At 39.7% G+C, this 24,411-nt stretch overlaps 2 protein-coding genes and 1 pseudogene across 2 annotated transcripts; 2 read left to right on the plus strand and 1 right to left on the minus strand.

The window, feature by feature from the left end:
* Positions 1–1,189: 1,189 nt before the first annotated feature.
* Positions 1,190–2,450, minus strand: LOC146936923 (F-box/kelch-repeat protein At3g06240-like; annotated as a pseudogene).
* Positions 2,451–10,514: 8,064 nt separating this feature from the next.
* LOC146936924 (F-box/kelch-repeat protein At3g23880-like) lies at positions 10,515–11,685 on the plus strand. The gene has a single exon (XM_085757751.1). It carries the CDS (start codon positions 10,515–10,517, stop codon positions 11,667–11,669), a length of 1,155 nt encoding a protein of 384 aa, XP_085613877.1. The 3' UTR covers positions 11,670–11,685.
* A 4,879-nt stretch (positions 11,686–16,564) lies between these two features.
* Positions 16,565–17,344, plus strand: LOC146936925 (uncharacterized). The gene has a single exon (XM_085749302.1). The coding sequence runs from the start codon at positions 16,565–16,567 to the stop codon at positions 17,342–17,344; it is 780 nt and encodes a 259-aa protein (XP_085605428.1).
* Positions 17,345–24,411: the final 7,067 nt, after the last annotated feature.

Consider the following 24,411-nt stretch of genomic DNA (forward strand, 5'->3'; position numbering starts at 1 on the left):
AAGGCTCTATGTTTCTTTCCTTGCCTAATTCATTTCTACCCCATCATGATTCGATTAAAATTCTCAAGTGCTCTAAGTTGTTTTCTTCAAAGATTATCCTTCCTTTCTAGTTTGTTTGCTTGCTTGCTAAGATTACACTAATTGATGATGATTAGGAAGAGATGGGAACCGAAATTTTTAGAGAGAAGGAAGAGCAAAGTCTTTGCCAAAACCTAGAGAGGGAAAGTGACGGAAAAATGAAGATTTTGGGGTCAAAACTCCTTAAATAGTCCTCAAGCTCAAACCTCAAAAACGCCGTCAAACTTAAACACGCACATTCTGTCGTCAATAGGTATTTCGTAACATAAAAGAGCGGGATATTATATTCCCACCCAAAATCACTCCCGTTTTAAAAAATATAAGAAAATTTGAAATATAAATCACTTCCAAGTTCATGACATAATTCAAGGATTTGCGATAAGGAAAGTTCAACACAAGTTCTGTCAAGCTCTTGTTGAAACATGAGTTGCAGCCCAATATAGTGTCTATGGATTTAACTACTATCTCTAGACAGAACAACAAAGAAGACAAAACTGAGAACAAGAGGCTATGGCTTTATTGGAAGCACTATGGACTTGCTTCATTTTACAATTACTGAAATTATACATTCACCTTCAAAATGGATGCATCATCTGGAATAGCCACATGGAATTTCCCTTGGTATGTAACAAATGCATTTAACTTGGCATTTGATTGTTCCTAAATCTCAGCTTCTCTATACTTGTTAGTCTATATAAAATAATGATTCATAAACCATACTACAGACTAACAAATAAATTGGATGTTATAACTAAAACAGTTTCAATTTCACGTACTCGTAATCAAACAAGTGATGTCCCACCACTTTGTGTGGGTTCTATTTCTAAAGTGTAGACCCACAATGATTTAAACTAATAAGAGAATGAGTATTATAGACTGTTCAAAACAGAGTTTTGCTAGCATTCCTCTTATCAATAATAGACTCTAAAACAGAAAAGCACATGCTGTAATTTAAGCACTATTTGTTAATAGTCACTAAAACGTACATAATATTTGACCATTCCAGATGTTCTTTTACATTGATCTTATTCCAAATTTCCAATCCATAGACTTGAGTTCCCTCAACAACTCAAATTAACAGTTCTGTTGAAAATAAAAGCAATTTCCAACCTATAGATTCCCTCAACCGTTGATTATCAATGATCCAACAAATCACCAAGAATCAAATAAGACAAAAAATAAATAATACAATACAAAAACTAACCATGTATATGTTGCAGTTGAATCCTTGCTTAAGGTGATATCAAACTCTCAATGTCGACATCTGAGCCTATTTGTTCATAGTTGTTTTGAAACTCAGGAATATTCAGAGTACCAGTCTTGGAATCATAAACAACCAACTTGATATTTCCACCTTCCATTGCACAAAACTTTAGCAGTAGTTGGTCATCCTCATAAATATATAAAGGTCCAACAGGTTTGAGACCATGATCTTGTATGTCGGGAACAATGTACAATTTAGTCCAAGACTCTTGATCTCCGTACTCCTTCATAATCCAAACATCCATAAACATATCACTACTTCCAGAGAGACACAAACAATCCCTCATCAAACCCAACATTATCGACGAATCATAATTGGAATTAGGTAGCAAAAGATGTTGATATGACTCCTTCTCTAAATCAAGAGAAAGAATGAAATGCATACTTGAATCATCCGTTGCGAACCAATTAACAGTGCCACTCACAAATGTTCTGATATTATGGATGCGGTAATTATTTGGGATATCCTCTATTCTTATCCAATAATCAGTCCCTATTATATAAACACTAACTTTATTTTTTGTAGAAACAGAAATGACCTTATAATTATCAATGAAATGATCATACCCAAAGCTTACAGAAAAAGGATTTCCCAAAGGTGGCAATAACTTAAATTTTGTAATGGAAGGGTTCCACAAAAAATAACAACCAAAATCGAGCTCACCACAAAAGATGCCATCGGAAGAGCACCTTAAGTACACAAATTTATGTTCATCGGAAAATGAAGTTGTGATACTATTGGGAGGGTAAAGTTGTGTCTGTGTAAAAACGGCAGAAGTAGAAAAAATGGTTGGGATTGGCGAATCGCACAGAAGCCACTAACTTGAGATGTCGTTGAATTGACATGTTAACATGAGGCGGTGGCGCTTTTTTGACAATTGAAGATGTTTTTTTGCGAATTTTGGATCAGAAATAAGAGAATTGAAGGACTTGTAGAGGCACCGAAGCTATCCGATTAATTTGACGGGAAGCCTACAAAGAATTTCAGGCAGGACATCGAAAGGAAGAGTAGGAAGCTGGGTTTCACTGGTTGTTTAGGCCGTGAGTGACAGAGAAGTACAGACGATTTTGTTTGGGTCGTCTTCTCCATCACTGCTAACCTGCGCCATTTCTCAACTAAACGAAAGGTTCAGAGAAAAATAGAACAGAAATAGTCATAGATGTTTTGAGATATATCATATATCTATGTTTTGAGATATATATATATATATATATATATATATATATATATATATATATATATATATATATATATATATATCTCAGATGTTCCAAAATTAGGGTTTGGGGGAATATTTTTTTTTTAATTTAATAAACATTTAGAGTGACGAGATAATCCCCCAAGTTTAAGACTATGATATTCTGATTCAAATAGCATTTTCAAAATATTTATATTTAACAGAGTTCAAAAACACCAATGAGGCTCAAAACTGTCATATTTGTCTAAGTTACTTCTTTTAACCACAATTTTAATTAAACTTTTTTGAATTTGTTAAAATTATCAGTCTGGCTAAACTTTTTTTTTAAATATTATTTTTGAATGTGTTACTAATAGTTCTCTAAATAAAAACAATATATACATTTGATTTGGTATAACTCAACCCAAACATTTCATATAAAGAATGGGTTCCTACAAAATAAGTAATGCAAATATTTTTAAAAAATTCATATGTTAATGGTTAGATTATTTTTTTCTCCTTCTTTCGTGTTGAATTAGGATCTCCAATTTCTTGTACTTTAACTAAAACCAATAGAGCTTCCCAACATAACCGCTCCCAATTGCTACTAATTTTATAAATATTATTTATGTATCTATTTGCCTTTAGGAAAAATAAAAAAAAAATAAGTAAATGGACTTGCTAACCCATCAAATTTGTCAAAAAAAAATGCTTACACATCAAGCACTGATAATTTTTTATTTTTTTAAGCAAAGGCACAAATAATTTAGTTCTTATCAAAGTAGAGTTAAAATAATCTTTTTATAAATTAAAGAACATTAGTAAATTTAATATTTTTCCCCCAAATTGAGCATCAAAATTTTAAAAGCTTTATATTTGTCTTGAAGTATCGTAAACCCCGGGATTATTTTTCGTCGGTGGAGGCCACGGCATTTACCCCAATGGCCTGTCATTTTGGAGGAGGGAGTTTATTGTATGGCCTTTTCCTTCATGCTCATTACTTGTTATCTTCAGACTGACCTAACTAAGGCGACGCCAGTTTCTTGTCATTCTACGATGGAGGAAACAACCACCACTACCACAGCCAATGGACAACTGACCACCCTAATTCAAACCCTAACATCACCGCCACTACCCACTCTTCCGGTTGATCTGATGGTTGAAATCCTATATATGTAGACCACCGGTGAAGCTCCTCCTTCAACTCCGTTGCCTCTGCAAGTCTTTCAATACCATCATCTCTGATCCTAAATTCTCAAAGAAACATCTTCACATGTCAACTATGCGCCACCACCTCATAACCATCTCCAAATACAAGTCCCATGTAATTTCTTATCCACTTCACTCTATCTTCAACTCTGGTACGATTAACCCCACCCAACTCCATCTCCCTTTCAAACAACAATGCTATTCTATTGTCGACTCTTGCCACGGAATCCTTTGTTTGGTGGTCGAAGGAAGCTCTGTTATTTTGTGGAACCCTTCCATCAGAAAATTCACAAAATTACCTTCTTTGAAAAGTCCAATAATGGATTCTTATATTGCATAAGCGATTGTTTGTGTATCACTAATAGTAATCGTGCGTTTTATAGTGTTTGGCTGATGAAGGAGTATGGAAATGAAAAGTCGTGGATTAAATTGTTTCGTGTGTCTTACAAGGAAAAAAATTCTTTCTTCTATCGCTTTTCCAAGCCAATATGGATTTTCGAGGATGACCAGATGTTGATGGAATGTAAGTCACAGAGGAAGGGAAAAATGTATTTGGTTTTTTATAGTTTCAAAAATGGTACTTTTAATAGTCCAATGACCGGAAACATTAGTGGTATTACCCGTGAATGGATTACCCCTGAAGTCTATACCGAGAGTTTGGTATCACCTTGTTTCTAATGTAAGGATTAGATGTGGTGCTATGTGACTTAAACTTTAGACTCAATTTCAATTTTATGTTAGTTTCTGTTTATAATTTATTTTTATGATTGTTCTAATTATTGGTGACTTTATTGTTCTTTGTTAATTAATGGTCGATTATAATTTATATCAGGAGGAATTGATATGCTACATGGGCAAATATGGGCTGCTTCCTTGATATATATAGTTGTTGATTCTCTTTTGACTTAATTAATGATTTGGTCCCTTAAGTTATTTGTTGGTTACATTTTGGTCCCATAAGTTATTAACGTTACAATTTGGTCCCTTAACTTACTTTTTGGTTTCGTTTTGGTCCCTTAACTTATTTTTTGGTTTCGTTTTAATCCCTTAACTCTAATAACATAAAGGACCAGAGTGGTTGACGGAGGAAGAGTTAAGGTACCAAAACGAAACCAAAAAATAAGTATTAGATGTGGTGCTATGTGACTTAAACTTTAGACTCAATTTCAATTTTATGTTAGTTTCTGTTTATAATTTATTTTATGATTGTTCTAATTATTGGTGACTTTATTGTTCTTTATTAATCAATGGTCGATTATAATTGATATCACGAGGAATTGATATGCAATTCTCATTTATTAGATATATATAGTTTTTTGACAATTATTATATTTTATAGAGTTGACAAATATGGGCTGCCTGCTTCGAATGGCTCTTGATTTGAATTTCTAAAATTAGAATTATTCTTTGTCTATTAAATCCAAGTCCCAAGTATAATTTTTAAAATCTCTGATAATTGCTGCACAAATTTCACAATGATTACCTCAAATCTTGAACCATACAATTTATCATGCATGTGGTTCTAATTAAAGGTTAGGAAAACTTTTACAGACATCGTTGTGGTCACAATGCGTTCATAGAAAATAACAGACTTGTTGCAGCGTTAAAAGAAGCACATGGATTGTGAGCTAGTTTCTCAATGCAGAAATAAAAAGTGCGTTATATTTGATACTTCGAAGTGAACGATCATTATGTCGTTTGAAAATTATTTGTAGGTCCATCTAATGTGTTCATATGCAATATCCTAGTAGTGTTACTTAAGCTTATTTCTAATGTAATCTTCAATAAAGATATTCATATGTGCTTAACTTTTAGAATGGGATTTTTCTTTATAAAAAAATATGCTATCTATATGGCAACAGTCAACGTGAGCAAGGAGAATTGTGAAAATTGATTTAGGAGAATTTGACTAGTTGAGCCAAGGTAGGAACTAAGACTAAACAAATAGTGCATTAGATGCAATCCTAGTTGATATGCAATGCTGCAGCGTTATTGTTGGTTGCAAGATTTTTGTGCCAATGTATTTAATAAATTTCCCATAGTAGAAAGAATTTTTGTTATTAGATTGCAGTCCTGATAAGACCTCCCTCAATAACATTAAGTCCTATTAGTTTGTCATACAAAATTTCAAGAGTAACACCTAAGAGAATAATTCCTAAGAATTTCCAATGTTGAACAAATAATGTGAACGAAGGATACTATTAAGAATGTTTACAGAACAGAACTGTTGGATATAAAAATGATTCTAGTTGCACAATTTGAGGTCAAGTGGTTTTAATATACCGAGTTATAGTAGGAAATGAAGTGCTAATGCTGTGGGATTTCATTGTATTATCAGCTGCACAATTTCTCTCCTTCGCTGAAGTTTTTGAAGGCCAAAGAAAATCACTTGGAAAACAATATAATTCTCAGTCAAAGAACCATATTGGGTATTGCCTCCTAATTCCTCACACACACCCAACACCGTTTTATTCCTTGCTAACATTATGAAATGGTGAATGATTCATATATGTTCCACTTAACTTGAAAACTAGGTTTTCATTCTTTGGTGTGCTCAAGACCGAATGCACGAGAGTACGATTTCACAGTTGTTCTAGAAAAAAACACTGGTCGTGCATATGTGGAATCTCTCCTCGTGTGTGCAATAAAAAAACGAAAGGTCTGCATGGTGACTCACGTCGCTCACACATAGGAAAACACGGAAAGTGAGTGTGCACAAAGGTACTACATTAGGTAGTTTAGATAGGTTTATTGTTCTGCACTAGTTAGTTTTGCTAGAAAGAAAGCTATAATTGATTAGATTAAATGATAGTAAGTACTCAGAGAATGTGGTTCCTTTAGATTCTGCAGAGTACAGACCATTTGATGCTCAAACATTTTAATGGTCACAATAATTCAAAAAAATTTGAAATGAAAATGGATCAAATTAATGTTCGGCATAATTAAAGCCTATAAAATAATTGAAACAATATTTTTAGAACTGTTAATGTTGCTTCTGTCTATAGATGCAAATTCCATGTGGCTATTCCAGACTGTGCTTCCGTTTTGAAGGTATATGTATAATTTCAGTAATTCTAAAATAAAGCAAGTCTCTAGCTTGTGTATATGGTTGCCTTTGCTTTATTTGAGGCAGTTGTTTATTATATTGGGACAATTGAATGGCAAGGACTCTCGAGAAATATATGGTTGTTGGCTGATCAGTTTGAGAACCTAGCAGACTTCAACATAGAGAACCTGTGATTTAGGAACAAACAAATACCAAGTTACATGCATTTGTTGCAGCCCCATAAAACATCTGGATGCCTAGCCAAACACAACCAACCAAACTATTTAATAAAAGCTCCAAACAATCTTCTCTATGGACCATCTTTACCTCTTATGTTTCCTAACTTGTACATACTGCTCACAAAATTAATCAAGCAAAAGGCTGACAGATCAAGACTTTGCAAAACTCAATGAAGAGCAAGCAAGTCATCAATCCTATTACGATAGGTCGATAGCAATATAGTACAAAAATGTCATATGATCATATGCGCAAATGCCAGCTTTGCTACTACACCAAGACAGCAACCAAAACATCAAACCCAACATCAAACACATCTAACAACAACAAAACTACAGAATTATGTAGTGGTGAACAAATTCAGAATTGTAAGAATGACAAACAATGATGCAATTCTAGTCGAAAGAAGGTAGGATAACTCTTGAAGACTACGTTGTGTAGATACGAGTAGATACAAGTGGTCTAAATATTTTGCAATTCAAGTCGAAAGAAGGTAGTATAACTCTTGAAGACTATGTTGTGTAGGAGAACTTTTGGAGAGATTGTCATAACATTCTACACATTTCTAGAAAATAGAGGAATGATTGGATCCCTTCTATATTTGATACAACTACACTAGCTATGTCCATGATTCTTAAAAATCAGAATTCTAAAAATGCCAAAATTTAATTCAAAAATTTTATCATCATAAAATAGGGGGAGATTATTGGAAAAAAAATAATTTAAAATCGTCTTTTAATGTAATAATGATAAAAAAGATTTAAATTATGTTTTATGAATTATGCTATTATTGGGTATATAACGTATGCTCGTGAGTGAATTTTACAAGATAGATTACAAAGTAAACACAATTTCTTTTTTGAATCAACAAATATTATTAAACGTCATCCCTGCAAGACGCAAGGTATGGACGAAACAATATACAAATGATGTCGCATATAGACGGTACACCATAACCACCTAACAAAGCTCCTGAAGATAACTCACCAAAACACATCACCCCTAAGACGGACACCTTAACAAAAACAAACACTATAAACACAGATGCTGTCAAACAAACTATGCTAAACAAAGCATGGGTTAATAGTCCCACATGCTAAGAGACGTTCAAATCACTTGTACTTCCCCTCATAGCCAAACGTGAGCTTGCTACGACTCTAACAAAATTTGCATGACACTATTCATGATATCATTCAATAGCAACCTGTCTTACATTTTCGTTGAAAACTTTTCACTTCCAAAGCAAATTTCAACAAGAGTATACCATTTTAATGAGTTGACAACTTTTCTCTTCCAATATTATATTACCCTAATATGAGTAGAAAAGGATTCAGTGAAAGTTCAGACTATTGAGTTGCCCAAAGTGGTGAAAAGAAAGTCATTGTATAGATCCTGAAGTAATCTAAGAAAAGGCATAGTTGATATATACTTAAAACTCAACTATTGTTGGAAAATCTAACAATATTGTGGGGAAAGGACTAGCGACATGGGGTGAACCAAGATAACTGTTTGTGTGTGATTTCTTTTCCTCTGTCTCATTTTATTTTCAATTTCACCCACATGACATTTGTCACCTATTATATGTTTATCTACAAACCACCCAATCTAATCCAAGTATCAAAGTGAGAAATTTTTATTTCCAGAGGTTCATTAGAAAAGTGATCCCGATTCAAGAGGCCGATGACAAAATGAAAACATATTATTTTGCTTCCAATGTTGTAACCAACCTGTGACTCCTGCTGAAGGACACAATATAATAGCTGATCCTGAAGGGAAAGTTGAGAAGGTATGAGTCTGAAGATAGCAAGTAATGAGCATGAGGGAAAAGGCCATACAATAAACTCCCTCCTCCAAAATGATAGGCCATTGCGGTAAATGCCGTGACCTCCGCCGACGAAAAAGAATCCCGGGGTTTACGATCCTTCAAGACAAATATAAAGCTTTTTTTTTTTTGAAGGAGACAAATATAAAGCTTTTAAAATTTTGATGCACAATTTGGGGGAAAAATATTAAATTTACTAATGTTCTTTAATTTATAAAAATATTATTTTAACTCTATTTTTATAAGAACTAAATTATCTGTGCCTTTGCTTAAAAAAAAAAAAATATCCGTGCTTGATGTGTAAGCACTTTTTTTGACAAATTTGATGGGTTAGCAAGTCAATTTACTTATTTTTTTCTTTTTCCTAAAGGCAAATAGATACATAAATAATATTTATAAAATTAGTAGCAATTGCGAGCGGTTATGTTGGGAAGCTCTATTGGTTTGAGTTAAAAGACAAGAAATTGGAGATCCTAATTCAAATACGAACGAAGGAGAAAAAACTAATCTAACTATTAACATATGAATTTTTTAAAAATATTTGCATTACTTATTTTGTAAGAACCCATTTTTTATATCAAATGTTTGGGTTGAGTTATACCAAATCAAATGTATATATTGTTTTTATTTGGAGAACTATTAGTAACACATTCAAGAATAATATTTAAAAAAACTGTGAGTCACACATTAATTTAGCGAGACTGATAATTTTACAAATTCAAAAAAGTTTAATTAAAATTGTGGTAAAAAGAAGTGTCTTAGACAAATATGACAGTTTTGAGTCTCATTAGTGTTTTTGAACTGAATTAAATATAAATATTTTGAAAATGCTATTTGAATCGGAATATCATAGTCACTTGGGGGATTATCTCGTCACTCTAAATGTTTATTTAATTTAAAAAAAAAATTCCCCCAAAACAAAGATAAAAAAACTTATTTGAAAAAATTAAAAGTCATAATCCGATTTAAATTTATTTTCTTGGTACAAGACCAATTTAATGTTATTACCCAAAAAAAAGTCTTAGACTATTTAAATACATTTGTAAAAAGATTGTCTAAATATTTATTAGAAAAAAAAGTGTAGACTAATTGTATTTAAAACGTTACCAAAATTACTCGTTGAACAATGGAATAAAAGCAAATCGCCATTTTTTTCTAACTAAAAAAACAAATCGTATTTTATAGTCCGTCAACTAAAACATTTACAGATAAGGAAAAAAAATTAAAAAAAAGGACACATAGAATTCAAACTTTTGACCGTGGTCAAACAAGTGTTTTTTTTTTTTGACAAAAAACCCATTACATAGTAACAATCGGATCTTGTCAAAAAAAATAAAAATAAATGAATAGTAACAATCGGATCTATAAAAATCCATACTATGATTTATGAGACCATTACCTTCCTTCCATTCTCTCCTACTCCTCTCTTCAACAAACATTTTAGGTTTTTTCTCTCTACCTTTTCAACTCCATTTCTCTCTGATTTATGAGCGTCGTTTTGAACTCAAACCCTAATTTTGGAACATCTGGTGTGTGTTTGTGTGTCTATATATATATATATATATATATATATATATATATATATATATATATATCTCAAAACATAGATATATGATATATCTAAAAACATATATGGCTATTTCTATTCTATTTTTCTCAAAACCCTTCGCTTAGTTGAGAAATGGTGCAGGTTAGCAGTGTTGGAGAAGACGACCCAAACAACATCGTCCCTACTTCTCTGTCACTCATGGCCGAAACAACCACTGAAACCCAGCTTCCTACTCTTCCTTTTGATGTCCTGCCAGAAATTCTTTGTAGGCTTCCCGTCAACTTACTCGGACAGCTTCGGTGCCTCTGCAAGTCCTTCAATTCTCTTATTTCTGATCCAAAATTCGCAAAAAAACATCTTCAATCGTCAATAAAGCGCCACCACCTCATGTTAACGTGTATCGACGACATCACGAGTGAGTGGCTTCTGTGTGATTCCCCAATCCCATCGATTTTATCTACTTCTTCAGTTTTTACACAAAAACAACTTTACCCTCCCAATAGTATCACAACTTTATTTTCCAATGGACAGATGTTTGTGGACTTAAGGTGCTCTTTCGATGGCATCTTTTGCGGTATGCTTGATTTTGATTGTGTTTTTTTGTGGAACCCTTCCATTACAAAATTTAAGTTATTGCCTACCCTGGGAAATTCGTGCGAAAGTCATTCTTTTTTCGTAAACTTTGGGTATGATCATTTCATTGATAATTATAAGGTCATTGCTGTTTCTACAATAAAAAAAGTTTGTGTTTATACTTTGGGGACTGATTATTGGACACAAATAGAGGACATCCCAAATAATTACAACATCCATCAACCTGGAACATTTGTGAGTGGCACTGTTAATTGGTTCGCAAGGGATAATTCAAGTATGCAATTCGTTCTTTCTCTTGATTTAAAGAAGGAGTCATATCAACATCTTTTGCTACCTGATTCCAAGAATGATGATAATTCGCCATTCTTAGGTTTGGTGAGGGATTGCTTGTGTTTCTCTAGAAGTAGTGATATGTTTATGGATGTTTGGATTATGAAGGAGTACGGAGATCATGAGTCTTGGACTAAATTGTACATTGTTCCTGACATACCAGATCAGGGTCTCAAACCCTTCAAAGCTTTATATATTTTTGAGGATGACCAACTGTTGGTAAGGTTTTATGCAATGGAAGGTGGATATATCAAGTTGGTTGTTTATGATTCCAAGACAGGTACTTTGAATATTCCCGAGTTTCAAAACAACTATGAACAAATATGTTCAAATGTCTACATCGAGAGTTTGATATCACCTTAAGCAAGGATTCAACTTCAACATATATATGGTTAGTTTTTTTGTTTGTGTTTTTTATTTTATGTCTGATTTGATTCTTAGTGATTTGTTGGATCAAAATCAATGGTTGAGGAAATCTATAGGTTGGATATTACTTTTATTTTCAATAGTATGGTTAATTTGAGTTGTTGATTCTCTCTTATCTTGCATTGTACTTTAAATAATTAATAATTTTGATTTTCTAAAATTTGTGTTGTGATTTATATGCCATAATGTTAAAAATGTTTGAGAAATCAGTTCAGTTGGAAAACTCGTTCAGAATCAGAAAATTTGTAACTAACGCTTTATGCATGCAGGGAAACTCCTTTATTTTTTACTCATTTATGAAACACGAAATTCATAAGTCATTTCTTTCCAAAGCAAATGAAGTAGGATTGGCGGTTAGCATGGATGTGATTGACGAGGTGAGAGAGCAAGCTCACATCAGAGAGTTTGCCGCCAAACAAAGAGCAGCACTCTTTTCCCCTGCAAGGGCAGGGGTTTTTAACGAGGCACCCTCTCCTTTTGTCAAAAACTTTCGTCTTTATCATTGCATCAAATATCTTTATCAAAAATTGTAAATGCAGGAGTCACAATTACATCAACCCTGGAAGGGCTCTGATGCTCGCCCAAAACGCCAACCCTGTAAGGGCTCTGGCGGGGTTCGACTGGAAATTACATCAACCCTGGAAGGGCTCTGATGCTCGCCCAAAACGCCAACCCTGGAAAGGCTTTGGCGAGGTTCGACTGAAATTACGTTAAAGGTTCTAATAAGTCTTGACAGTCTCGAGCCTCGAAAGACCTAGAATAGATCGTCATCAAAAGGGCGTCCACGCAACGCAAAGTCAACGAAATAAAACAAATAACAGGCTCATACGAGTAGCGATCATACGATCAAAATGCATCATAAGAAAAAACTAAAAAGTTCCCATACAAGTTCAAAAAACATTAAGAAGAAAAGCGAAAAACATTAAATTGTTCACAAAGGCGCTTCATTAAGTCGCCATAGTTAAGTTACAGACCATAAAATTATCAAACAAACATAAATCATTCATCGTCAACAAGCTCTCCATCAATGATCACCTTAAAGGGATCAAGCTCCTACACCTTGGCGTCAGGGTTGAACAAAAGCACCTGCTCCTTAGCACGCCTAAATCCGTTCTCAAAGTATAACGCCAAAGCTCGACTTCCCTCATCCACCGCCGCCTCTGACTTCTCCAACGCAGACTTAGTCTCATCCCTCTCCGACTCTGCCGCCTCTTTGGTTTTTTTCATCTCTTCCAGAGCATCTTCTGCAGCCTTTTTGTCCTTCAACGCCTCCTTCGGGCGACCATCTAGCCCGGTAGACTTGTGCTTCCACTTCTCAACATCCTCCGCAGCGTCATTATACTTATTCTCCACTAGATCATGTTTTACCTCCAGACAGTGACTCAGCAACAAGGTCCTCAAAGCAGCAATACCAATGTCAGCCACCAAGTCACTACACTTGGCTTTCACCCCAGCCTCGACATCAACCTTCGCAAATGGCACCTGTTCTTTCATGTACCTACAAGACGCCAGTCCATAATGCCATAATAAGTCAACTCTCGTTCAAAACAAATAAATAAAGTAAATCAACTGGAAGGCAACCTAAAATACTTACCGACGAAAGTCGAACTCCGAGTGCCAGAAAGACTCCATAGCCTCATCATTCAGCGACGTTCCACCAACCTCTTTTCCCGACGGGGGGCGACCTCCAACACCCTTATCCCCCCGGGCTAATCTCGATTTTTTGGATGACGGAGACTCGACGGAAATAAGGGTATGTCCCCCTCCCGCGCCCTCTAGATCCTCCACCTCAATAACTCCAGACTCGCCTTTTCCAGAAGGCTCTTTGCGTTTTAGCTTCCTTAGGGAAACACCCACCGAGCTGCTGGACACATAACCGTCAGGATTTTTGCTCTTCTCAAGCTCGGCGATATACTTCCTCATCTCTGCTCCAGTAAGGGGCAACATCTCCTCTGAAAAAAGCCAAGTGCAACCAGTTAGTAAAAACGTATGATAATTCTCAAACAAAATTCAATACAAACAATTAAGAAAACACTCACGTAAATAAGCATTCAGACGAACGACATCACCTTCCCTATTTAAAAGCTCATGAATATTGGTTAATGGAGCCTCCTCCAAGAAGTTCACAAGTGCACGCTCATAAGGCGACATTGCGTCACGATCATAACCTTTCACCGCCAAAGGGGCGCTCGTCCATCTGAGTGGAAACTTTGGGACGCCGTTCACCAACACAGAGGATGTAGAACATTCCGGTGACCCCTGTACCCTAACAAAGGTGTCTCTCCATTCCTTCTTAAAGTTGCATGCATAAGTGGGAAAAAGCCTTTTCCCAGAATGGGCCGAAATAGAAATCCATGTACCTTTGTTAACATCCTTGGTTCCATAGAAATGGAAGAACACGCCAACAGCAGGCTCGAGACCCAGGGACTTGCATAGGATGTCGAAACCGCGAATAAACTCCCAACTGTTAGGGCGAATTTGAGTGGGCGCCACATTAAGGAGCCTCAAGACGTCCATCTCAAAGGGCGTGAAAGGAATTTTCACACCTAATTCTTCCAACACCGCGTTATAGACAAAGTAGGATTCGTCGCCCTCGCCCGCCATCTCTTGGTCACAAGCACGTTCGTCAGGGTCACAGGACAACAATACTACGTCCTCCTCCCGCCCAGTCGCCGATATATCAAACTTACTCCGAAAAGAGTCCAGCGCAGAAACATCAACGTACAGTGGCTCTTCCAACCGCACTTCCTCGGCGAATAGGGCCATTTCTGCTAACCTAGAAGAGTTTTCGTCTCCAACCAACCCTAAAGGAATCTGAAACGGACGAATCTCCTGGCACTCGTCCTCCTTACGATTCGACCATGAAGTGGCAGACAAGAACACACAGTCACTATCACTACCCGAATTAGCGCTAGATTCACTAGATAAATCGCTAAACAGCTCCTCCCCGAATAAGCTGTCATAATAAATATCCCAATTGATCATCCTATCAGGACCAGTGGCATGTTTTAGGCATTCCTTCCTCAAACGATTTTTCTCAACTGGATCAATAGGTTGAACCAATTTCCCCTTTTCATCGCACTCCCTAATCTACACCATACCTAAATTCGAACTCTCATGAAGCGCAAAAACAAAGTAAATGAGAGAGGATAGGAGATTGGGAATACCTATGAAAGAAGGAAGAAGTGTCTGCTGAATTCGCTGAGGCCGTAAGGAAAACCGAAAAGAAGCAGCTTGGCACAACGAAACGGAAGCAAAGAAATGAAAATAATAGAAAGCCAAACACGCTCCTTAAATAGACGAGATCGCCTGACGAGATCGCCTCGGGAAGCGTGTCCGAGACGATTGAGTGGAACAGCGTCGTCAGATCTTGACACGTGGCGACCATCGAAGACGAAAAGAATACGAAACGTCCAGAAGGCGAGTTAACACCTTCACCAAAACGCCCATAATGCACGTCGCCGGTAAAAGCTTCCGGCGTGATCAGCGAACGCCTGATGACATATATGAACTAACAACACGCGTACAAACCACTACGCCTTGTCCCAAGACTCGTGCTTGGGGAGCTGTGGACCGCCATAATATTCCTAAGGGACTTAATGGCCTCCAGAAGGTCCATTCCCTCGTCATCATCACTTCGCCTTATGCCAAGGCTTGTGCTTGGGGGGCTGTGGACCGTCATAATATTCCTAAAGTCTTAGGGGACCTTCAGAAGGGCTCCAAGATCTCCTTAAGAGGTCTAAGGCCTCCTAAAGGGCCTGGGCGCCCTCCAGAAGGGTTCACCAGCCCCTGGCGCACCCTACTAAAGGCACCGACTCATTGGGCATCTAGAAACCGCCTAGAACTACCATAAATACATAAATGCCCCTGTTGCTTGGAAACCAAGTAACCGAAGCCCAAGCCCACGGTAGGCTATAAATACCACCCTTGGGAGTATTCTCAAGGCATCTAATCATCAGTCTAAACCCTAGAATCCTAGCATTCCTTACCGTACTTTTTTGCAAGTACAGTTGGCGCCGTCTGTGGGAAAAGGTAAAACTAGCCTTGACCACGATCTCTCTGGATCGCAAATCGCGATTCCGAGACCTTGAAACCACAAAGCATCCAAACCGTAAAAGCCTTTTGCGATTTGGAAACCCTACCCTTTTTCACCAACCTAGATCGCACCTCACGTACGATCTAGAGAAAAGCCTCCCATCATGGCAACACAAGAAGAGCTGGAGTCTATGCGAACCCAACTCGCTCAACTGAAGGAGCACAACGACGCCCTGTAGGCTTCGATGGAAACTATGCAACAAAAACAGCAGGAAGAGAAAGAGGGGTCAAACCACGACGAGATGGACGACCCAGAACCACAACCACTCTCCGCCGAAATCTGGGGAGCGCTAGTACCAGAAAACTTCAAACCGCCTCATCTTTCCGTCTTCGATGGAAAGAGCGACCCCATGGAACATGTTACAACTTTCAACACTCGCATGTCCGTAGTCGGAGCCCCAGACTCCCTCAAGTGCAAGCTACTGGCGTGCACTCTTTCGGAAGCTGCCCTGCGTTGGTACATGAATCTTCCACGTTTCTCTATTGTCAGCTACCCAGACATGACAAGGAAACTTATCCAACAGTTTTCCGCCAGTCGTCATCGCAAAGTTCCCGCAACTAGCCTCTTCAATGTTCGTCAGGGACACAACGAGTCCCTACAAGACTATCTGGCAAGGTTTAACGACACAACTATAAAGGTAATCAACCCCAACCATGAGGTATTTCTAGGCGCCTTCTAGAACGGTTTGAAGGCGGGACAATTCAACAAATCATTAGCCCAGAAACCCGCCGACTCCATGGAGGAGATAATCTCCAGGGCGGACTGTTATATAAAAGGAGAAGAGAGTAACGCTGAGAAGAAGGCCAGAGATGCTAAGGAGCGAACGTCCAGTAACACGGATCGGCGACCTTATCAACCATCGGCGAATAGAGACCGAGCTCCCTATAGGAAAACAAATTACAGGCCTTATTCGCGCCCAGAGGAGTACACCCCTCTTAACACGAAACCAGAGCGTATTTTGAAAGAAGTCTACGAAGCCAAGTTAATCCCAGATCCACCTGCGCCGCGATACGAGATCGTGGGAAAGGACAAAAACAAGTGGTGCAAGTATCACAAAATTCGGGGGCATGACACCGACTCATGCATACATTTACGACAAGAAATTGAGAAGCTGATACAGAGTGGGAAACTGAGAGGATACACTCAGGACAGGAGGGGCGAGAATGGACAAAAGGCAGAAATCAGGAAGGATGAGAGGAACGAAGAAAAGAGACACACACTCAACACTATCTCAGGTGGATTCTCAGGAGGAGGCGAGTCCAGTTCATCGCGAAAGAAATACGTCCGCCAGGTAATGCTATGCCAAGAATATGAGACACCAGCTTCTGAGCATGAACTCGATATTTCTTTCACTGCTAAGGATTTCCGGGACGTCATACCACACGACGATGACCCCATGGTTATCACTCTGCAAATATTTAAGTGGGGTGTGAAGAGGGTATTGATCGATCCAGGAAGCTCGGCGGACATCTTATACTACGACACGTTCGATCGGATGGGTTTGGATCCACAATAGTTACAACCTTTCAAAGGAACCCTGGCCGGATTCACAGGCGAGCAGGTGCATGTGAGGGGTTACATCATGCTTAGAACAACTTTTGGGAGCGGCTCTCACGCAAAAACTATTCGGGTGAGGTATCTCGTCGTAAACTCGCCAAGCTCATACAACATTATCATCGGTCGCCCCGCCTTCAACCTCTTAGGGGGTTTCCTGTCCACAAAATTTTTAATCATGAAGTATCCCCTAGACAAGGGAAGGATAGGAACTATCCGAGGCGACCAGAAACTCGCCAGAGAATGCTACCACAACAGCCTAAGATTGCAGAAAACTAAGAAGAAGACCGTTGACGAAAAAACACACGAAGTCAACATGATAGACCTTGATCCTAGGGAGGACTTCCAGCAAGAACGCCTCGAGCCTATTGAAGACTTGAAAGAAGTGTCCATTGGTCCGGAAACCCATCAAACGACTAAGATCGATATGTCCCTATCTCCTGAAGAAGAAGCCGCCCTAGTGAACCTACTACAAAGAAATTTGGATCTCTTCGCCTGGCATCCATCAGAAATGCCAGGAATGGATCCTGACATTGCCTGCCACCACTTATCAATCAAACCTGGAGTAAAACCGGTAGTACAACGAAAGAGGAAGATGGGCGAGGAAAGAAGGAAAGCCGTGGATGAAGAAGTGAAAAGATTGGTCGACGCCCACTTCATTAGTGAAATAAAATACCCTACATGGCTGGCCAACACTATTCTGGTGAAGAAAGCAAACAGAAAATGGAGGATGTGCGTGGATTACACGGACCTAAACTTGGCGTGCCCAAAGGATCCTTATCCACTCCCGAATATTGATCATCTAATTGATAGCGCCTCAGGATACAACACTCTCAGTTTCATGGACGCCTATTCTGGTTACAACCAAATACAAATGGATCATTTAGATGCTCCCAAAACGGCCTTTATGACTAATACCAAAAATTATCACTATGAGGTCATGTCTTTTGGCCTCAAAAACGCCGGGGCCACTTTTCAACGATCTATGGACACAGCCTTCTCCCGTCAGATAGGACGAAACTTAGAGGTATATATTGATGACCTGGTAGCAAAAACAAAGGAGGGGCATCACCATACAGATGATCTAGAAGAAATCTTAGGCCAAGTAAGAAAGTATAGAATTCGTTTGAACCCAACAAAGTGTTCCTTCGGAGTGCAGGCCAGAAAATTTTTAGGTTTTCTCTTAACAATGCGGGGTATCGAAGCAAATCCAGATAAATATCAGACGATTATCAACATGAGAAGCCCTTCCTGCATCAAGGAATTCCAGAAACTGACGGGAAGATTGGCCGCCTTATCTCGTTTCTTATCCTGTGCTGGCGACAAAGCCTTCTCTTTTTTTGCTTCCATCAGGAAAAAAGAAAAATTTGAATGGACGCCGGAGTGTGAAGACGCCTTCCAGCAGGTGAAATTTTTTTTATCTAGCTCGCCCGTTCTCCAGCGACCAAGCCCCCTTTCCATCCTCCTCTTGTACCTGGCGGTTTCTGAGAACGCCATGAGCACTGTACTGGTGGAAGATTCAAAGGAAGGAGAGAAACCGATTTATTTTGTCAGCAGAGTGTTCAAAGGGGCCGAACTTCGATATCAAAAGATAGAACGCTTGGCGCTAGCCGTAGTCATAACAGCAAGGAAGCTTCGTCCGTATTTTCAAAGTCACAAAATTGTGGTGAAAACTGACTATCCCATCAGGCAAGTCCTTGGAAAGCCTGACTTGGTGGGTAGGATGGTCGCCTGGTCCATAGAACTTTCAGAATACGACGTCCAATTTGTACCAAGGGGATGTATCAAATCCCAGGTCCTAGCGGATTTCGTCGTGGAACTCACTTCTCCAGCCCAGGAAGCTACTCCTTTCGTGTGGCTTTTGTCCGTCGACGGCTCCTCCAACCTAAAAGGAAGTGGCGCAGGCATTATCTTGGAAGGGTCAGACGATATCCTCATAGAACAATCCCTCAGATTTGAATTCAAAGCAAGCAACAACCAAGCAGAGTACGAGGCACTCATCGCCGGTATGACATTGGCACAGGAAATGGGAGCTGAAAATTTAAGGGCAAAGAGTGACTCTCAGCTGGTAATGAGCCAGATCTCTGGCGAGTACCAGACAAAGGACACTCAACTCGCCAAATACCTGGGAAAGGTGAACGCCCTCGCCAAGAGGTTTATTTTCTTTGAAGCAATATACGTACCACGAGAACAGAATTCCAGAGCCGATCTACTTGCAAAACTCGCCAGCACCAAACGACCGGGCAACAACAGAACCGTCATCTAAGAGGTAATCTCGACGCCCAGTATCACCGCTGAAACGGTTCACCACATCGTCAAAGAAAGATCTGGATGGATGGAGCCCTTACTTAGATATTTAACTGGTTCCTTTACCCCCAGTAACAAAGACGAAGAACAGTTAGTTAGAAAGAGAGCTTCAAAATTCGTCATCATCTCGGGTAAACCCTACAAACGAGGTCGAACAAGTCCCCTGTTGCGTTGTTTAGCTGAGAACGAAACTCACCTGGTATTGCTTGAAGTTCACGAAGGCGTGTACGGAAGCCACATTGGAGGGCGGGCTCTGGCTGCAAAGCTCCTTCGTGTAGGGTATTACTGGCCCACCATGCTCCAAGATAGTTCAAACTTCGTCAAAAAGTGTGATAAGTGTCAAAGGTTCTCCGATAAGAAGCACGCCCCAGCCCAGGAATTGACCTCTGTGTATTCTCCCTGGCCTTTCCACAAATGGGCAGTCGACATTGTTGGACCTTTCCCTCTCGCCCCAGGACAATTGAAGATAACGGCTGAAAGGGTTAAAAAGTTTTACTGGAAGAAAATCATCTGCCGTTTTGGTCTCCCGAAATGTATAGTCTCAGATAATGGAACTCAATTCGCAAGCTCAGCAGTGGTAGATTTCTGCAAACACCTGGGGATACAAACAACGTTCGTTTCCGTAATACATCCACAAGCCAATGGGCAAGCTGAATCAACCAACAAGGTCATTCTTAATGGAATCAAGAAGAAACTAGATGCCGCCAAAAGCTTATGGGCAGAACAACTCCACGAGGTAAGTTTTGACTGTCGAATTTATTATTCCTTTCCTCCAAATTAAGAATGTTTCAGATTAACCCCATTGTTTCAAAACTAAATAGTCGCCAAATTAATATCAAACTGTTAGACTCTATATGAACGTCGTATTAGTCAATGTAAGTACAGGTGCTATGGTCCTACCACACTACTCCTCACTCTACCACCAAGGAAACACCATTCACTATGGTCTACGGCACAGACGTTATGCTCCCAGTCGAAATAGATACCCCCACTTGGCGATGAGATACATTTTCTGAAGAAGGTATCACCTTTCGTTATTCGTAACTAACGCTTTATGCATGCAGGGAAACTCCTTTATTTTTTACTCATTTATGAAACACGAAATTCATAAGTCATTTCTTTCCAAAGCAAATGAAGTAGGATTGGCGGTTAGCATGGATGTGATTGACGAGGTGAGAGAGCAAGCTCACATCAGAGAGTTTGCCGCCAAACAAAGAGCCGCCCGCCGCTACAACTCTAAGGTGACTCCAAGGGAAATGAAGGAAGGCGACCTAGTATTGAAGTAGGTAGTCGCCCCCACAAGGATAGGAAAGTTGTTCCCTAACTGGGAAGGCCCGTATAGAATTCGAGAAAGGTGTTCGCATGGAGCTTACAAGTTGGAAGAACTAAGCGGAGAAACTGTTCCCCGCACCTGGAACATAGCTAATTTACGCCATTACTACAGTTGATTCCCTGTTGGTTATTTGCTTTCATAGTTTATTATTTTTGAAATAAGGATGGCATAGGACCACCACTATGACTATTGTTACTTCTTTGCATTATTAAATAATATCGAGGAAAGGGCAGCACTCTTTTCCCCTGCAAGGGCAGGGGTTTTTAACGAGGCACCCTCTCCTTTTGTCAAAAACTTTCGTCTTTATCATTGCATCAAATATCTTTATCAAAAATTGTAAATGCAGGCGTCACAAATACATCAACCCTGGAAGGGCTTTGATGCTCGCCCAAAACGCCAACCCTGTAAGGGCTCTGGTGGGGTTCGACTGAAATTACATCAACCCTGGAAGGGCTCTGATGCTCGCCCAAAACGCCAACCCTGTAAGGGCTCTGTCGGGGTTCGACTGAAATTACATCAACCCTGGAAGGGTTCTGATGCTCGCCCAAAACGCCAACCCTGTAAGGGCTCTGGCGGGGTTCGACTGGAAATTACATCAACCCTGGAAGGGCTCTGATGCTCGTCCAAAACGCCAACCCTGGAAGGGCTCTGGCGGGGTTCGACTGAAATTACGTTAAAGGTTCTGATAAGTCTTGACAGTCTCGAGCCTCGAAAGACCTAGAATAGATCGTCATCAAAAGGGCGTCCACGCAACGCAAAGTCAACGAAATAAAACAAATAACAGGCTCATACGAGTAGCGATCATACGATTAAAATGCATCATAAGAAAAAACTAAAAAGTTCCCATACAAGTCCAAAAAACATTAAGAAGAAAAGCGAAAAACATTAAATTGTCCACAAAGGCGCTTCATTAAGTCTCCATAGTTAAGTTATAGACCATAAAATTATCAAACAAACATAAATCATTCATCGTCAACAAGCTCTCCATCAATGATCACCTTAAAGGGATCAAGCTCCTCCACCTTGGCGTCAGGGTTGAACAAAAACACCTGCTCCTTAGCACGCCTAAATCCGTTCTCAAAGTATAACGCCAAAGCTCGCCTTCCCTCATCCACTGTTGCCTCTGACTTCTCCAACGCAAACTTGGTCTCATCCCTCTCCGCCTCTGCCCCTCTATGGTTTTTTTCATCTCTTCCAGAGCATCTTCTGCAGCCTTTTTGTCCTTCAACGCCTCCTTCAGGCGACCAACTAGCCCGGTAGACTTGTGCTTTCACTTCTCAACATCCTCCGCAGCGTCATTATAATTCTTCTCCACTAGATCATGTTTTACCTCCAGACAATGACTCAGTAACAAGGTCCTCAAAGCAGCAGTACCAATGTCAGCCACCAAGTCACAACACTTGGCTTTCACCCCAGCCTCGACATCAACCTTCGCAAATGGCACCTGTTCTTTCATGTACCTACAAGACGCCAGACCATAATGCCATAATAAGTCAACTCTCGTTCAAAACAAATAAGTAAAGTAAATCAACTGGAAGGCAACCAAAAATACTTACCGACGAAAGTCGAACTCCGAGTGCTAGAAAGACTCCATAGCCTCATCATTCAGCGACGTTCCACCAACCTCTTTTCCCAACGGGGGCGACCTCCAACACCCTTAGCCCCCCGGGCTGATCTCGATTTTTTGGATGACGGAGACTCGACGGAAACAAGGGTATGTCCCCCTCCCGCGCCCTCTAGATCCTCCACCTCAATAACTCCAGACTCGCCCTTTCCAGAAGGCTCTTTGCGTTTTAGCTTCCTTAGGGAAACACCCGCCGAGCTGCTGGACACATAACCGTCAGGATTTTTGCTCTTCTTAAGCTCGGCGATATACTTCCTCATCTCTGCTCCAGTAAGGGGCAACATCTCCTCTGAAAAAAGCCAAGTGCAACCAGTTAGTAAAAACATATGATAATTCTCAAACAAAATTCAATACAAACAATTAAGAAAACACTCACGTAAATAAGCATTCAGACGAACGACATCGCCTTCCCTATTTAACAGCTCATGAATATTGGTTAATGGAGCCTCCTCCAAGAAGTTCACAAGTGCACGCTCATAAGGCGACATTGCGTCACGATCCTAACCTTTCACCGCCAAAGGGGCGCTCGTCCATCTGAGTGGAAACTTTGGGACGCCATTCACCAACACTGAGGATGTAGAACATTCCGGTGCCCCCTGTACCCTAACAAAGGTTTCTCGCCATTCCTTCTTAAAGTTGCATGCATAAGTGGGAAAAAGCCTTTTCCCAGAATGGGCCGAAATAGAAATCCATGTACCATTGTTAACATCCTTGGTTCCATAGAAATGGAAGAACACACCAACAGCAGGCTCGAGACCCAGGGACTCGCATATGATCTCGAAACCGCGAATAAACGCCCAACTGTTAGGGCGAATTTGAGTGGGCGCCACATTAAGGAGCCTCAAGACATCCATCTCAAAGGGCGTGAAAGGAATTTTCACACCAAACTCTTCCAACACTGCGGTATAAACGAAGTAGGATTTGTCGCCCTCGCCCGCCATCTCTTGGTCACAAGCACGTTCGTCAGGGTCACAGGACAACAATACTACGTCCTCCTCCCGCCCAGTCGCCGATATATCAAACTTACTCCAAAAAGAGTCCAGGGCAGAAACATCAACGTACAATGACTCTTCCAACCGCACTTTCTCAGCGAATAGGGCCATTTCTGCTAACCTAGAAGAGTTTTCGTCTCCAACCAACCCTAAAGGAATCTGAAACGGACGAATCTTCTGGCACTCGTCCTCTTTACGATTCGCCCCTGAAGTGGCAGACAAGAACACACAGTCACTATCACTACCCGAATTAGCGCTAGATTCACTAGATAAATCGCTAAACAGCTCCTCCCCGAATAAGCTGTCATAATAAATATCCCAATTGATCATCCCATCAGGACCAGTGGCATGTTTTAGGCATTCCTTCCTCAAATGATTTTTCTCAACTGGATCAATAGGTTGAACCAATTTCCCCTTTTCATCGCACTCCCTAATCAACACCATACCTAAATTCGAACTCTCACGAAGCGCAAAAACAAAGTAAATGAGAGAGGATAGGAGATTGGGAATACCTGTGAAAGAAGGAAGAAGTGTCTGCTGAATCCGCTGAGGCCGTAAGGAAAACCGAAAAGAAGCAGCTTGGCATGACGAAACGGAAGCAAAGAAATGAAAATAATAGAAAGCCAAACACGCTCCTTAAATAGACGAGATCGCCTCGGAAAGCGTGTCTGAGACGATTGAGTGGAACAGCGTCGTCAGATCTTGACACGTGGCGACCATCGAAGACGAAAAGAATACGAACCGTCCAGAAGGCGAGTTAACACCTTCACCAA

This window comes from Medicago sativa, chromosome 3 (genome assembly GCF_051527215.1).
Source record: "Medicago sativa cultivar Bolivia chromosome 3, Bolivia_mono, whole genome shotgun sequence".
Classification (NCBI taxonomy): domain Eukaryota; kingdom Viridiplantae; phylum Streptophyta; class Magnoliopsida; order Fabales; family Fabaceae; genus Medicago; species Medicago sativa.

Excerpts from the sequence above, each read along its gene's own strand:
- LOC146936924 (XM_085757751.1), top strand. The coding sequence starts at position 10,515 with ATGGTGCAGGTTAGCAGTGTTGGAGAAGACGACCCAAACAACATCGTC.
- LOC146936925 (XM_085749302.1), top strand. The coding sequence starts at position 16,565 with ATGGAGGAGATAATCTCCAGGGCGGACTGTTATATAAAAGGAGAAGAG.